General features: G+C 36.5%; 4 protein-coding genes across 9 annotated transcripts in view; 1 reads left to right on the forward strand and 3 right to left on the reverse strand.

Annotated features, from left to right (window-relative positions):
- LOC145774829 (uncharacterized) overlaps positions 1 to 4,294 on the reverse strand; it is a 395,287-nt gene extending 390,993 nt beyond the window's left edge. For 3 of the 6 annotated variants that reach the window (XM_082587146.1, XM_082586429.1, XM_082588350.1), the window contains exons 1-2: positions 4,175 to 4,294; positions 2,024 to 2,278 (exon numbers count right to left, since the gene is read on the reverse strand). In XM_082587146.1, coding sequence (XP_082443272.1) covers positions 2,024 to 2,278; positions 4,175 to 4,253 — 334 coding nt within the window. In that variant the 5' untranslated portion in view covers positions 4,254 to 4,294. The remainder of the gene's footprint in view (positions 1 to 2,023; positions 2,279 to 4,174) is intronic. The other 3 variants (XM_082590496.1, XM_082589091.1, XM_082589764.1) reach the window with 2 other exon arrangements.
- The window catches only part of LOC145786235 (uncharacterized), a 370,479-nt gene that overhangs the window by 226,161 nt on the left and 129,739 nt on the right, over positions 1 to 14,579 (reverse strand). The gene's annotated exons all lie outside the window — the stretch shown is intronic.
- The window catches only part of LOC145766021 (ATP-citrate synthase-like), a 363,348-nt gene that overhangs the window by 133,295 nt on the left and 215,474 nt on the right, over positions 1 to 14,579 (forward strand). The gene's annotated exons all lie outside the window — the stretch shown is intronic.
- LOC145788470 (uncharacterized) overlaps positions 1 to 14,579 on the reverse strand; it is a 181,011-nt gene that overhangs the window by 63,055 nt on the left and 103,377 nt on the right. The window lies entirely within an intron of this gene.

The following is a 14,579-nucleotide window of genomic DNA, read 5'->3' on the forward strand; positions in this document are numbered from 1 at the left end:
ACTTGATTTTTGTTCATCATTTATCAAAGCAACAAATAACTTTTTCATGTTTTGAGCCGTTAAGTCTCCAACAAAATACGTTTTCTTAGGGCGACAGATTACAGGAATTTTGAGCATGGCGTGTGGTCGTGAGGTGAATACAATGTGGCAATTGCGTAAGAAAGTTTTTCGACACAGATTCGACACAAGCTCCTGGCAGGTGAGTAAAGTGTCATAATTCAATCTTTCCACTTTATCCATCAAATTCCAGTTCACCTGATCGAATCCGTCAAAGATTAAAAAACAATTTTGGGTGTGATTTTTTATCCAATTGAAAACAGAATCTTTTTCTTCTGTATTCAAGTCAAAATCTACATCTCCAAGTAAAAATTCCTTCAAAGTTAATTTCTTGTCATCGCAATCATTTATGCTCATGAAAGGTATCCTCAGAACGAGAAAGTCTTGTCTAGTTTCGTCTAGACGCCTAGCCAGGCGCTTTGATAACGTTGTCTTTCCCGACCCAGGGTAACCGACGATTGATATGAAGCTTCGTGACTTAATACGTGAAATTAATTCAACAATCGAAACTTTGTTATCGTACTCTTTAAATTTAATTTGTCTGGTTTTGGGATCATACTGGTCGTCGTTAGGAATGAACCTTCCTTCGTAGAAGTCCACCGATAGAAGCTCTGGATGAACTTCTGGGAAATTCGATGCTGGATTATCAAACCTCGACACATCTACATCAAACTCGGACTTGTAGAGTTGTCGAGTTGCTTCCTTGAGTTTATTGAAAGCTTTGTTTGGATCTAATGACAAAAAAAAGTTTTCAAAATCACATTTTGTCAAAATTGACTTTCCATTAACTGAACGTTAAAATCAGTTTTTCGGAAAAATCACAAATAATTTTTCCCTAAACCAAGTTGAAATTTCCCTAACTAGTTGCGTACATCTACGAATCCAACTCAACAAAGTGTAGCTCAAAATGCTTACTTTGGAAATTCTTCATTCTCCATAGGAAAGTTTATGTTTTTTGCAGCTTTCAGTTTTGGCATCACTAGTTGAAACACAGCTTTATCTTATAACGTATTTGTTTTTATAAAGATGGTGTGCTCTGTGAATTATTCTCTCTGCTGGGTGCCGCTGAAAGGAGAGCAGTTCTGAAATGCGATACTCAAGGGCAGAGTTCGAGAACCAAACCAGTGCTTCTTGGTCTTGCTTTGGGCCCGTAACCACTGAACTAAAGGGGCAATTTTCCCTAAAACTAAATTTAAATTTCTTTAACTAATTGCGTATTTCTACGATTCCAACTCAACAAAGTATTACCAAATACCCACTTCAAAACTTTTATACATTTTCGACATGAAATTTATGATCCAAACAACTTTCAAATTTGGCAACACAAGCTGAAAGACAGCTTTATCTTGTAGTTATTTTGCTAGAGGTGGATTCTCAACACACCTCGTAACGCAAGGCAACGACCATACGCAATCAATGACATGTCAACATAGCCCAAGTACATTTCAACTTTGCTCTATGTTATGAAAGCAACTCAAAATGTCGCTAAATGGTTGCAAACAATCAGTTTGTAGAGAAATCCAAATATTTAGCTTTGCATCAAAACTTAACATTCTCAAATAATATTGGTTCAGTATAAAATCTTGCTAATTTCCAATCACAAATTTTAAATTTAATTAGAAATAATATGGAAAAATTAGATCAATTTAGTGTAAAACCTATGAAAGGGCAACTTCAATTATTGGCTCTCCAAAAGAAACTTATATTTCAGCTTATATTCAATGTGACACAAGCAGAATGCTTTTTTAGGGGGGAAAATTTGACCAATCAAAAATCCAGTATGCAAAAAAAAATTGAGGTTTACTCTATCAATTTCCTCAAAAATGTTAAAAGCTGAGCAAAAGAAAATGCAAAATATTTTCATTTACAAACGGGGCAATTTTTAAAGCCCCCTGCTGCGAATAAAAGTTCAAATATTAAAACTAGTAAATTTTATTTTTGATATGAACATGAACATTTTACAAACCTTCCTGATCTCCAGATCGAACATTGGTTTGTTCTGGTTGATGAACAATCTTGGTTATGTTTTGCTGGTTGTGAACCTGGACCAATTGTTGATCAACATGATGATGATGATGGACGTTCGTTACTTGTTGATACTGTCGCTGTTCAACCTGGATCGACTGATGATCAACATGCTGATGTTGATGGTCATGATGCTGTCGGTTGTCCTGCTGAATTACTTGCTGTTGAAGAACAGCTATGTTGCTCGGAGCTTGTTCTGTAAGAAACAAAACAATTTATTGTTATTTATTGTTATGACGTCACATTTCAATTCTCCTATTTAGGAATGTCTAATTCTTACGATGTTTATTTAGAAGCAAAACCACTAAAACAACGATACAATAATATTAGAATATATTAGCACTTCAGTGTTAATTTATTTTGTCATTACTGTTAAATGCCATGGGCATGGAAGTCAATTCTTGTGCCCATCTTCAGGCACGTCATTAAGTGTTTTACCAAATAAACAGCAGTGTGCACTTCAGTGGTGTCGAACCGGCGTCCTTTCGACTGTCGTACGAGGGTTTTCACTACTCGGTCATGCAGCCAACCATACAATGGTTTCATAAAAGTTCTTGCAAACACCAGAGGACGTCATGCTATATTTAAAGAGTCCCTTAGACCAGGGATGTCCAACCTGCGGCCCACCTGAGATTTTTGTGCGGCCCGCTACTCATTTTCACTCCAAGTAGGAGTTTGAACTTCATGGAGAAAAAGAAACAAAATGTGAACTTTATAAAAAATGAAGAATGATTGAATGATTTTTCTTTCTTAGTTGAAATTACAGAAGTGCTAGCTGAGCTCAATTTGCATCTACAAGAAAAAGGTCAGTTGTGTAGTTCAATGTTCGAGTGAATAAGTAGCTTTATCAGAAAATTAAAACTTTTCATAGCACAATTGAAAGCAGGTGGAATTGTACATTTTTGTAGTCTATCAAAAAGAGCTCAAGACAGGTCTGTAAACTATGAAAAGTATGCTAAGTTATGTGAAGATTTGCTTGAAGAATTAACAGTCTACTTTTCTGACTTCAAAAAGATTGAAATTGAATTAAAATTATTCAATGACCCAGTTTCATTTCAGTGTGATAAAGCGCTACCCGAATTCAAACATAAACTGATTGAACTGCGAAGTCGAGAAAGTTTGAAAACTTTCCACAGAGAACACACTCTTCCTTTATTTTATAAAGAATTACATTCATGTAATGAATTTATTAAATTAGTTCATTTGTCCAGAAAATTATTGCTTATGTGGGGCAGCACATATTGTTGCGAGCAGTTATTTTAATTCATGAAAAACATCAAAACTGCAGAAAGAAACAGACTGACCGACAAACACTTAGCAAACATCCTAAGAATCAAGACAACGTCGTTTAATGCAGTGCTTCCCAAATGGTGGGTCGCGACCCATTGGTGGGTCGCGAAGCTATTTCAGGTGGGTCGCGACATAGCCTACTTGTAAATGTTACTAAATGTTAAACTTATCTAAAAAATACCGACGTTACTATGGATCTCACAAGCCGCAGTTTGGTATTGAACAGTAGGCTACTTAACCATCACTATAATCTTCACTTCATTTGTGGACTTTTCATGAGTTGTGCACCCTGTTTTCTATCAGATGGGGAAATTATTGCATTATCATTATGTAACAATTATGCAACAATGTAACAAATACGTAACAATTAAATGTGTTGTGTTGCATTAACTATTTCAGTACGTACGCCAGTCGCCAGTAGTAAAGATGCCATAATAAAGATGTCATATCTCATTGTGGGTCGCACAATAAAACTTGCATTAAAAGTGGGTCGTGAACTGAAAAAGGTTGGGAAGCACTGGTTTAATGCAAATGTTGATCACCTCTTAGCTGGAAAACAATGTCAAAAATCTCATTGACTTTGTCTTGTAGAAATAAATTTTTGTTTCTTTCTATGTGTGTGTTATTTGTTCTTATTTTGAAAGATGAAATTAATGGTTTTTAATTGTTTCTTTATGTACCTATTTTTCTTGAAATTTAATATGTCTTGGGGCCCATTAATTTATTTCAAATGACAATGCGGCCCACTATAATCAAAGGTTGGACATTCCTGCCTTAGACAAATTGTTCAAAACAAACTTACCAGGATTTCCTGGCAATGGTCGTACAGACTCTTCAGTTGAAGGTGTTGTGTTTTCTTCTTGATTTTGTGGGAAATACATTTTGTATTGTTTTGTTAACTGCTAGTCACCAAATCAAAATAAAACTTTGTAAGGTAGTTGATGCTACAAAACACAATTGTGAGTCATAAACATCTCTCTTCCTTATCAAAGTAAACAAGACAAATCAAGCAACATAAATTTATATTGAACAAACCAACACAAACGCATGATTTGAATAATTGTTTCGACTGTGGCTCATTAATCTCCATGTTTCATGTCACCAAACCACTTTATTTAACATCATATGATGCAAACTCATCTACGCTGGATTCATACATTCTTGTTCTAACTCTAACTTATTCTCACCACCGAAACAACACAGCAAGTTATACTTTGATGTTTCCAGTTTGACCAACACTAGATACAAACTCAGACCAATCAACTCGTCAACTGTGCAGAAGCGCTGAGCATCGCGTTTTATAGCCGAATGATCACGTGAGCAGAGCGTGGCTGGAAAATCAACAGAAAAAAAGAAATGCAGGCTACTTGGAAAAAAGCTTTTTCAACTCACAAGCATAAACAGAACGATTCTTTTGCTTGACGAAATAGCAACGTTAGAAAACGTTGAAACATCGTGCAATTTGCGATTTGAATTGGTTGGCAATTTATTTGTATTTCTCCATATTCAAACAAGTATTAGTCTTCTTTCTATTGAATTTCATTTTGTTTTGCAAACCTTCAACAAAGAAGTTGTTGAAAAAACATTTTGAAACGAACGATCGCCACGAGAGCTTTAAGTGATATCCAATTTTAGCTTGATGATTTTGTTAAAATACAAGATGCGCATCTGGATCAAAAAACCATAATTGGGTTGAAAAATGCACCAAAATCGATTAAATCTTGATTAAATTTGTTTGAAGAAATTCCTAAACTACCTAAACTATTTTTCTTTGGAAGCTCGACTTGTACTTTTGTGTATTTTGGTACAAAATTCTCTTTTCTAAACATTTTGCTGCACCTAAAGTTTATTTAGATCTTCTACTGCCAGTAGGCATAATGATTTGTTCTGCCTTTAGTAAAAGTAAATCACTATACAACTATTACTGCACTTCAAGCACCCTAAGGTTGCTATATGATGTTTAAACCAAACCTCCATGAAATTTGTATGCGCGCTGTGCAAATGAGCGACGTACCTGCATTGCATTCTTAACTTTGGCTGCATTGCAACTCGCGTAAAAACTAACAAAATTTCGAAACGGTTAATCAAAAATTTAAAAATATTTTTGTTTGCCCTGTGGTCTTTTGTCGCTTTCCCCATGCGCGAACAGTGAGATGAAATCAATTCTTTTTGAAGAAAAACATTTTTTGCTAAAATTTTTTGAAGGTCTTGCCAAGCGTTTGAGTTTCTTGCGCAGTCGTCGTGATGGCGGTAGGCCTAAGTGAGCGATTTGTCTAATGTCACCCGAAGGTATTCTATTTCGGGACAAGAGAGTGGTTTCCCATTGTTCTGAACATGTAGCTCACGATAAGCTTCCCGATTGTGGAGGTGGAAATCTGCTGACACAGTTTTGGTTTTGCTGAGTTTCATTCGCTAGTTCTGGAGATAAACTGAGAGGGTTTTCATGTTCTGGCTCAGGTTGTCTTCTAGGCTTTCTGACGACTTCATGAGGTGGAGAAATGCCAGGTCGGCCGATTTGTTATGTCCTTGACAGTGACGTTCGGTGGCTTAAACCGTTGGGAAAGCAACTTGTAAATATGCTGCAGCAAGGTAGTAGGCACGAAGGGCGTAGCCGTCGGGCGAAGCCCGAAGGCGTGTTGCCGAAGGCAACACTTCCAGCGGGGGGTCTGGGGGGCCTCCCCCAGAAATTTTTGAAAAACACTTCCAATTTGGTGCGCTCTGAGAGCATTTTCAAAACAAATCAAACATAAAAATCTGTCAAATTGTGCTTCGCCTATGTCGTGATCATACATCCATTTAATGTTTAGAAGTCATGAACAATCTTAATTTTAACGTTGCAGGACCAAAATCCAGTGTTAGACATGGAATAATAGTTGTCTAAATATTTAATTCGTCATGAATGTTCATTCTGAGATATTCAGTTAGGCCTACACTACAAAAACTAACACTTAGGTCTAAACATTACAACCGCAAGCAATTTGTACAAAAAGCTGGATAAGTTTGCCTCCTGCGTATAGAAGCTTAACAAAGTAAATATTGCATCCGCACCTGAACGTTCATTGGCGAAGTAACGTTACATCAACGCTGTAAAAAGGGCAAAGGAATGACTATGAAAGCTAGTAGGCTAAAGTACAGTACATGGCGAGGAGACATCAAAAAACAGCAACAATTATTTCGGCATTATGATGCTTGTGCTGTGTACCGTGACGACACCATTCTGACGAGTTAGTCTAGCCGCTCTAGCGAATGTATGCATTGACGTCACTGGGAAAGCAAGACTCACCTGGTCTCACCATAACACATCTGATTGGCTAAACAGCTGGTGACGTTTTGCAAAACGAGTGATGATTGGATAAAACGAAGGCGTTTTTTGACATTTTTGAATCTGGGTAAGCAACTTTGATAGTTGCTTACCTTGGAGCCTCAGTGATTGTTTCTGACAAAAGCGTTTGCGTTGATTGGCATTTATAGGCAAGACATGCGGTTTGGTGAGGATTTAGAGTACTCACAAGCGTTACGAGTAATTCTAGTCACGAATACAGTAATTTTCAAGTTAAAATAGACATGATAAAAATAATAAGAAGTTAAACCTAGAATTCAGTCATTATACTTTGCATAGTTTTCGCTCAGGTAAGCACTGCTTTCCTTGCTTTCCCTCACCGATCGTCACTGGTCCTTGATATGCATTAAACAAAACAATGTATTTTAATTTTTATACGTTTGAATTCTTGTACTTCCCAGTCCTGAGTCACAATACAAATTTCAACTGAGCCTTTAATTTTTTTAAGGTAGCGATTTTATGAGTTAAAATGCAACAAGACTAAAATAAATTAAAGTTAATGTTGACTTGTGAGAACAATTTTAATGGTTCACAAAACCTACTTTGGTCAATAGCATTGCAAACGTTAAAAGGGATCCACCAATAAACTTTATTTGTTTGTCGTATCCAGGCTTACACCCAGTGGTTGAAGATTTAGATTAAGTGGACGGGAAGGCAAGGAAGCTAATCTTCATGTAGACCTTCAAGCATGCCTTTAAGTGTCTCTTCAGGCATGCCTTTAACCGTACCTGTAACTGGCGTAGACCCTATGGTCTCGCCCTCTGCTAATTCAGCAATTTCACATAGAAGCAGTGACGCTAGAAACCTGAGATTTCTTGACTTTTACTTTTTTTTCTTGCCCCAACTTTTAATCCCGATTCGTTGGTATCGGATAATTGTGAAGTTCACAATAAACCTTTTGTCACAGCAAGTTATGAAATGCAAGAAATTTGCTGATATTCAATAGCTTGATTGACAGTTTACTATTAGCGTGCGGTTTCATTTTGTGTTTGTCAATCATACCGCGACGGCGCTAAAATTCCATTCTGTACTCAAGCAGCAAAATCCGTCATTTTTACATTGATTCAACATCGATTTTGCTGTCTGGGTAGGGAAACGGTCTCTGACGAGATGTGAGTCATTTTTCGCTGGCAGACAATAATTAGGAAGGTGATTTGTTATTGGCGCAAATTGCTTTGTAGTGCAAAAAGTGCATGGAATACTGTTTGCACAGAAACGGAAAAACAAAATTGATGAAATTCTGTGTTCAATACAAGAAGACTTTCAAAATAAAATGTGAACTGAGAAATTTGACCAAGAAATGGAGAAAATAGTTCAAAAACTGAGTCTTTATCACCTTTTCTACCTAAAATACACAATCACGAATATATTTTGCGAAATAAATTGATTGAAATGATAGATAAGGCTTTTGACCAATGGCATACTTTCTCCGTTGTTATTTGATATAAGCCGACGGAGTAATTAGCAATAAGAGAGACGTAGACCTGATGGTCTCGGCGAGTAACTCTTGCCGCCAAAAGGAAGCAGTAACAGATACGGTTAAGTAATTAAAGTTTATTCGATATTTATTCATTGCTAAACCCTTAACATACCAAGCCGGGTCTCATAGGGACCCCAGAGGTAAATTTTTTTATCTCCCGCCTTACCTATAGCAACAATTTTTCTCCTAATCTTTGTATGTGTCATAAATTTAAGCAAAATCAGTATAATGCGAAAAAAATTAAAAAATCATTTGAAACATATGCAAAAAACAACATAACGTTACCTGGGGTCCTGATGGGACAACTAGATGCAAAAGAATGTGAAGATGGCAGTGAATGAACTGCGTGTTTATGAATATAAAATCCTTTGCCCAATTAGTTTGTAGAAACACATATTTTATACTGTATGTGATGCTAAGACTAAAATTTTAGTTTTTATAACACTTGAGGTAAAAACACGGGTATGTTACAGTGTCATGAAAACGACATCAACTTTACTTACAATTTCAGCAATCTTCCTTTGTTACATTGGCTGAAAAAACTGTAATCTAAGTAATGATGATGAAAATAGACTACAAGTTGGCTTGTGCTTTGGTGTGCCAGTATACAGTTTGTTCTGTATACTTAAAGCAATGAAAACGATGGGGTCCTTAGAAGACCCCACCTTGGTAATATCAATAAAACTTTTAGTTTTTCTCTTATATTTGTTCGACATTGAAACATGGCGCTTGACTACGTTTTGTTCAACAACCACAGCTGGTAACTTACGGAAGTTTATGCTTGCGACAAGACCGAATATTAACATAGGATTGTTTCGTTGCAAAGTATGAAAATGTATAGTGACCTTATGCAAAAGTACACATCAGTGGGCTATCGTTAATTGAACTGTACTTCGACGTTGTAGGCCTGCGACATAATCACGGCTTGGCTAATGCAATGCATTTGTGTGAAACATAACTACTGACAGTGCACACCGTTTCGACCTTCCGGTCTCTTCAGTGCAGTAGGTACACTGGAATGGCGATGGAGATATATACCTTCATGTGACATGTTCCTATTTGTGGTACGTAAGCACCAAAAGTAGTACTACTGCCAACCTTGCCAAAGAGCTCAAACTGCAAGCAAGTGAGCTTTGCGCAATGCTTAGCAAGGTGCCTCCAGTAAAGTGCTCAATCGGCGTAAGCCGGTGCGTTTGCATGTTTGTCGATTGTGCCATGGAAAATATGACGTATAAAAAATGTTGAAGGGGCTGCACAAAACTTCCATCTGAGCCGCATGCAGCCCGCGTGCCAGGGTTTGAACTACGCTGGGTTAGTATGTTGTAATGAATGTAAGTTTATACCAATTATTCGATCACAAGTGTATGCAGGAAATTCAATCAGGTTGTTAAAGATTCAACGTTTGTCAAACTCAGGGTTGGCTGAAAGGGGCTTGGACACTATTATTAAGGACAAATGAAGTTTTATTTGCGATTACTCCACTACCTTCACAGAAATTTAAACAATGCCACAAATAAATGTTCAAATGATTTGCTAGCCGTGGAACGCGTTGTATAAAATTACAGCAATTATTCGTTTTTGTCTATCTAGCTAGAAATTTCATCAGTTCAAACCCAACAAGAATAAATGAAATAAATTTTTGATTAATGCTGACTTGTCAAAATTTTAATAACTGTATCAATGATTCAAAAACCTACTTAGGTCAGCAGCATTGTTGCAAACATTCAAGTCGCAAAAACCATACATTCACCAATGAACATTATTTCAGTCGTTTCCAGTAAATAAATTGCTGATGGTTTAAATTTCTCTCAATAAGACGAACAATTTATTAACGAACATTACTACATTGCCTGTATAATAAATATTCCTCACTAGAGAATATCAAGAATTATATTTTTCACTAAATCTATGAAAGTGAAAAGTTTATTTTCTCTACATTCAAATACTTTGTCATTCTAACTCAATGCTTTCTAGCCCCACCTCTTGAGCACCTCTTGATTTTCTGACTGCTCTAGCCATCAGCTCGGGACAAATTTAGGTCAAACAAAACAATGAAAAGCTCGGCGATAGTCTCTCTCCTTGCGCATGTTGATTTACGAAGCAATTATGAGCTTATCGCTTGTAAGCGAAAAGAAATCGATCTCATGCTTTGCCAAACGTATGCCAAAAACAGCAAAAATCACCAAAATCTTGAATTTACAAACAAACTGCACAACTTTTGCTATCAAACTTTACATCATCAGATCCGCCTTGCAATTTTAGGAAAAGTCAAGAAAAACCAAGTGCATGGCATTACTGTGCTTCAAGTAATTAAAGGAAATGTGAGGGGGCCAGATCTGGCCTCCCTTTGAGGATCAAAGTGTTGCTTTCATGCCCCAACTCTTGAGCGCTTACAGTTTAAAGAAACATCGCAAAACAATTCAGGCGCAACCACTGAAAAGAATGGGCCATAATTGCCTCAACCAATTGCAACAAATCGACAGATCACATTGTTACCCGTTTTGCTTCGAATGTGTCACGATTTGAAATTCCAGGTTTGAATTGTTCCTCATTGTTTTGGTCGGATTCTAGAATCACAATCAAGACTAATTTTGAGATTTAAAATCCAAGATGGTATGTGCTGCCATGTATCAACTTTAAGAAAGTGTATTGTTTCTGCTATTCCAAAAATTGAATAGACGTTGTTCAACGAAAAGATTATTTCAATGCAAAACATATGATGCATTTGCAACCCTTTTATAAGGCTTGTATCAAACTTTTACCATTCCAAGGTGCATTCAGTTGATTGCTGGTTTAGTGAAAAGTGGTTCCAACAAATCATGCCCAAAAGGAAAAGGTTTCTGTGCCAACGTTTATTACCAAGTGAGATAAATTGGGAAATGGAAAATTGCAAGATGTGCATTAAAGTCGTTCCAAAGTAAAGTAATGGCTTGTTATTGCAGCAAAATTGCTACAATCAATTATTGTGCAACTTATGACTCAAGTTGGATGAATAGCAATCGAGCGAAATGAAACATTTCTATCCCAGGATAAGGAAATACGCAGCGTAATTTCCATCATTGTTTAAAGCTAACTCAATACAAATCGTGGGTTGTTTTTTCAACTCACTAAACCTACTGGAGATATCCTGGAGAGATTGACTCATAAGACGTGGGCAAAAACGAAATTGGTTCATAAACGATTGTAGAATCACTGGACATTACTCGGAACGCGTAGGTACAGGCGCACAAGTGTACCTTGCGGCCGTGCTCGAGTACTTGAGTGCCGATGTGTTGGAGTTGGCCGGTAACGCCGCCCGCGACAACAAAAAGACAAAAATCATTCCGCGTCACCTTCAGCTCGCCATCCGCAACGACGAGGAACTGAACAAGCTTTTGGGCGGAGTCACCATTGCACAAGGTGGTGTATTGCCAAACATGCAATCCGTGCTCTTTCCCAAGAAGACTTCGAAGAAAGCATCAGTCGGCGATTTTTACCTTTCGCACAATGCTTCGGCCATTTCGAAAATTAAATAGACGTTTGTTTAATGAAAAGATTATTTCAATGCAAAATATATGATGCATTTGCAACCCATTTATGACGTTTTGTATCAAATTTACACCATTCCAAAGCGCATTCAGTTGATTGCTGGTTCAGTGAAAAGTGGTTCCTGCAAATCTGCCAACGCTTATTAACAAGTGAGATGATATTGGGAAATGTAAAAATGCAAGATGTGCATTAAAGTTCTAAAGTAAAGTAATGGCTTGTTATTGCAGCAAACTTGCTACAATCAATTATTATTGACCAAGTTATGACTCAAGTTGGATGACTTGCAATCGAGAGCAGTGAGACATTTCTATCCCAGGATAAGGAAATATGCAGCGTGATTTCCATCATTGTTTAAAGCTGACTCGAAACAAGTCGTGGGTTGTTTTCTAAACACACCAAACCTATTGGAGATATCCTGGAGAGATTGACATATAAGACGTGGCCAAAGACAGAATTGGTTTATAAACGATTATAGAATCAACGTAAAATGTTTTCAATCTGGATTCAAAACCTTTGTTAATCGCAACTTAAGCGCTATGAATAATCTTTAATGAAATTAAAGCATAAGCACTGAAGCAAAACAGCTTATGAACGGCCGGCTCTAATGTAAATTACTGCATTGCCTGCATACTAAATATTCTTCACTAAAGAATATCAAGAATTATATTTTTCACTAAATCTAAGAATGTGAAAATTTTATTTTCTCCACATTCAAAGACTTTGTGGTTCAAATTTAATGTTTCCATGCCCCACCTCTTGAGCGTTTACAGTTTAAAAAATCATCGAAAAACATTTCTGGCGCAATCACTGAAAAGAAGTGGCCATAATTGCCTCAACCAATTGCAATAAATCGACAATTCTCATTGTTACCCAGTTGGCCTCGAATGTGCCACGATTTTTCATTCGAGGTTTCAATTGTTCCTCATTGTTTTGGTCGGATTCTAGAATCACAATCCAGACTAATTTCGAGATTTAAAATCCATGATGGTATGTGCTGCCATGTACCAACTTTAAGAAAGTGCATTGTTTTGTCATTTTGAAAATTGAACAGACGTTTGTTTAAAAGATCGTTTTAATACAAAATATTTGATGCATTCACAACCTATCTATGAGGCTTGTATCAAACTTTTACCATTTCAAGGTGCATTCAGTTGATAATACTGGTATAGCCCTCTGAAACATTAACACACGGCCTACTGAATGGCATATCACATGATATCAGCGAATATTTTTGGAAAATATTGTCCAGCCGAAACTTGATTGCGGCTTACGTGATGGTAAATAAACATCTGTGTGTTTGACGATGGAAATGTTTTTGAGTGGTAAAAATGTAATAGAAGTTAAAAAGCAAATGAGTGCTTATCAGAAGAAATTGCAGTTGTGGTAGCAGCGATTGGCAATATAACAACCAGTATTTACTAAGCATTTGCAGAAGTTGCAAAATTTATTTCAAACTACTTTCCTGAACAAACGCAATATCTAGCATGGATACGTCAACTATTTACAAGTACTTATAATACTACAACAGCGAATATCAACAGTCAGAGATGGAGGAACCATTTTAAAAGTAGGTGGGTCCAGAGGCACAACAGTCAAAGTCAACCCAACTTCTAGGGGGCGAAGCCCCACTTAGCATTGTTGCATTCCTAATACTTTATATCAGTGATGAGCAACCTTTTTGTGACTGTGGACCATAATTTTTTTTTAGATATCTCTGTGGACCATAGCCTTTTTTGTATATCAGATTTATAGTTGTGGCTTACGTTTAGAAAAACAACATATTTATAAGTAATAAATTTAACCAAATATTTTAAGTAACAATTGATTAAATATCATAAAATTTTACGTCAGTGACTGCCTTGTTGTTGATGTTTGTCACACATTAAGTCATAATTACAAGTAAAAGTTTGATTCAATCTTAATCTTACTGTACCACGCTTATTAATATCAAGTCGGTTTCTTTTTTTACAAAAAATGTCATAACAGAAAATCCAGCCTCAACTAGCCATGTTGTTGGAAAGGATATGATGAAAGATTGTACAATTTCGTGTGTGTGTGTGTCTTGAATTATTTTATCCGTGGACCACCGAAAATTCTCTGTGGACCACTTGTGGTCCACCTGGACCACGTTGCTCTTCACTGCTTTATATTATTTATACATTGAGTTTTCATGATTGCCTTTCGTGCCAGCAAGCGAAAAGTTTCCATTTTTGTACCCAACTTGGCCAGAGCATTTACAAATTTGTTAAATTGCTTTATAGTGATAAAGCTTTGGTAGAGAGTTTGCTTTGTTGAACCATAGAGAAATTAAACATAGTAACCTTAGAGGGTTTAACATACTTTATTACACTTGAAATTGTTTCCTAAAAAAGTTAATAATACGATCATTGAAAGCAATAAATTCTTGTCAAATTGAGGTGAGATCAACCTGATCGATCAAGTTTTTGTGAATGTGTTCAACTGTTCATCCTATGGTTCAAGTGCTCTTGGGTTTTAATCTGCTTTTTAAGTAATTTTTCACAAGTTTGTGGCACGAAAAAGACTCTTTTGCACTAGCATTAAACATAGGGATTTTCAGGTAAAACTGTATCAGTTTTGATAGATTTATGTAAATGTTTTATCTATTTTAACAGCTTGAGTTCGTTTTCGAGAGAATTAACATCAATATCCCCATCTAGCCTGGACTTTAAGTGCCTTCTTTTAGAGACAAAGTTGCTGCATCCTCTACACTTGCTGCAGCTAAAATTACTTTCTTAATATCACAAACAACATCAGGTTATCTTGGTCAAATCTTTCACTACCTTTTCAAAAATATTTGACATTCAAAAGTGGGTGGGCCAGGCCCACCCAGAAAATAAA

This window comes from Aplidium turbinatum, chromosome 1 (genome assembly GCF_918807975.1).
Source record: "Aplidium turbinatum chromosome 1, kaAplTurb1.1, whole genome shotgun sequence".
NCBI lineage: Eukaryota > Metazoa > Chordata > Ascidiacea > Aplousobranchia > Polyclinidae > Aplidium > Aplidium turbinatum.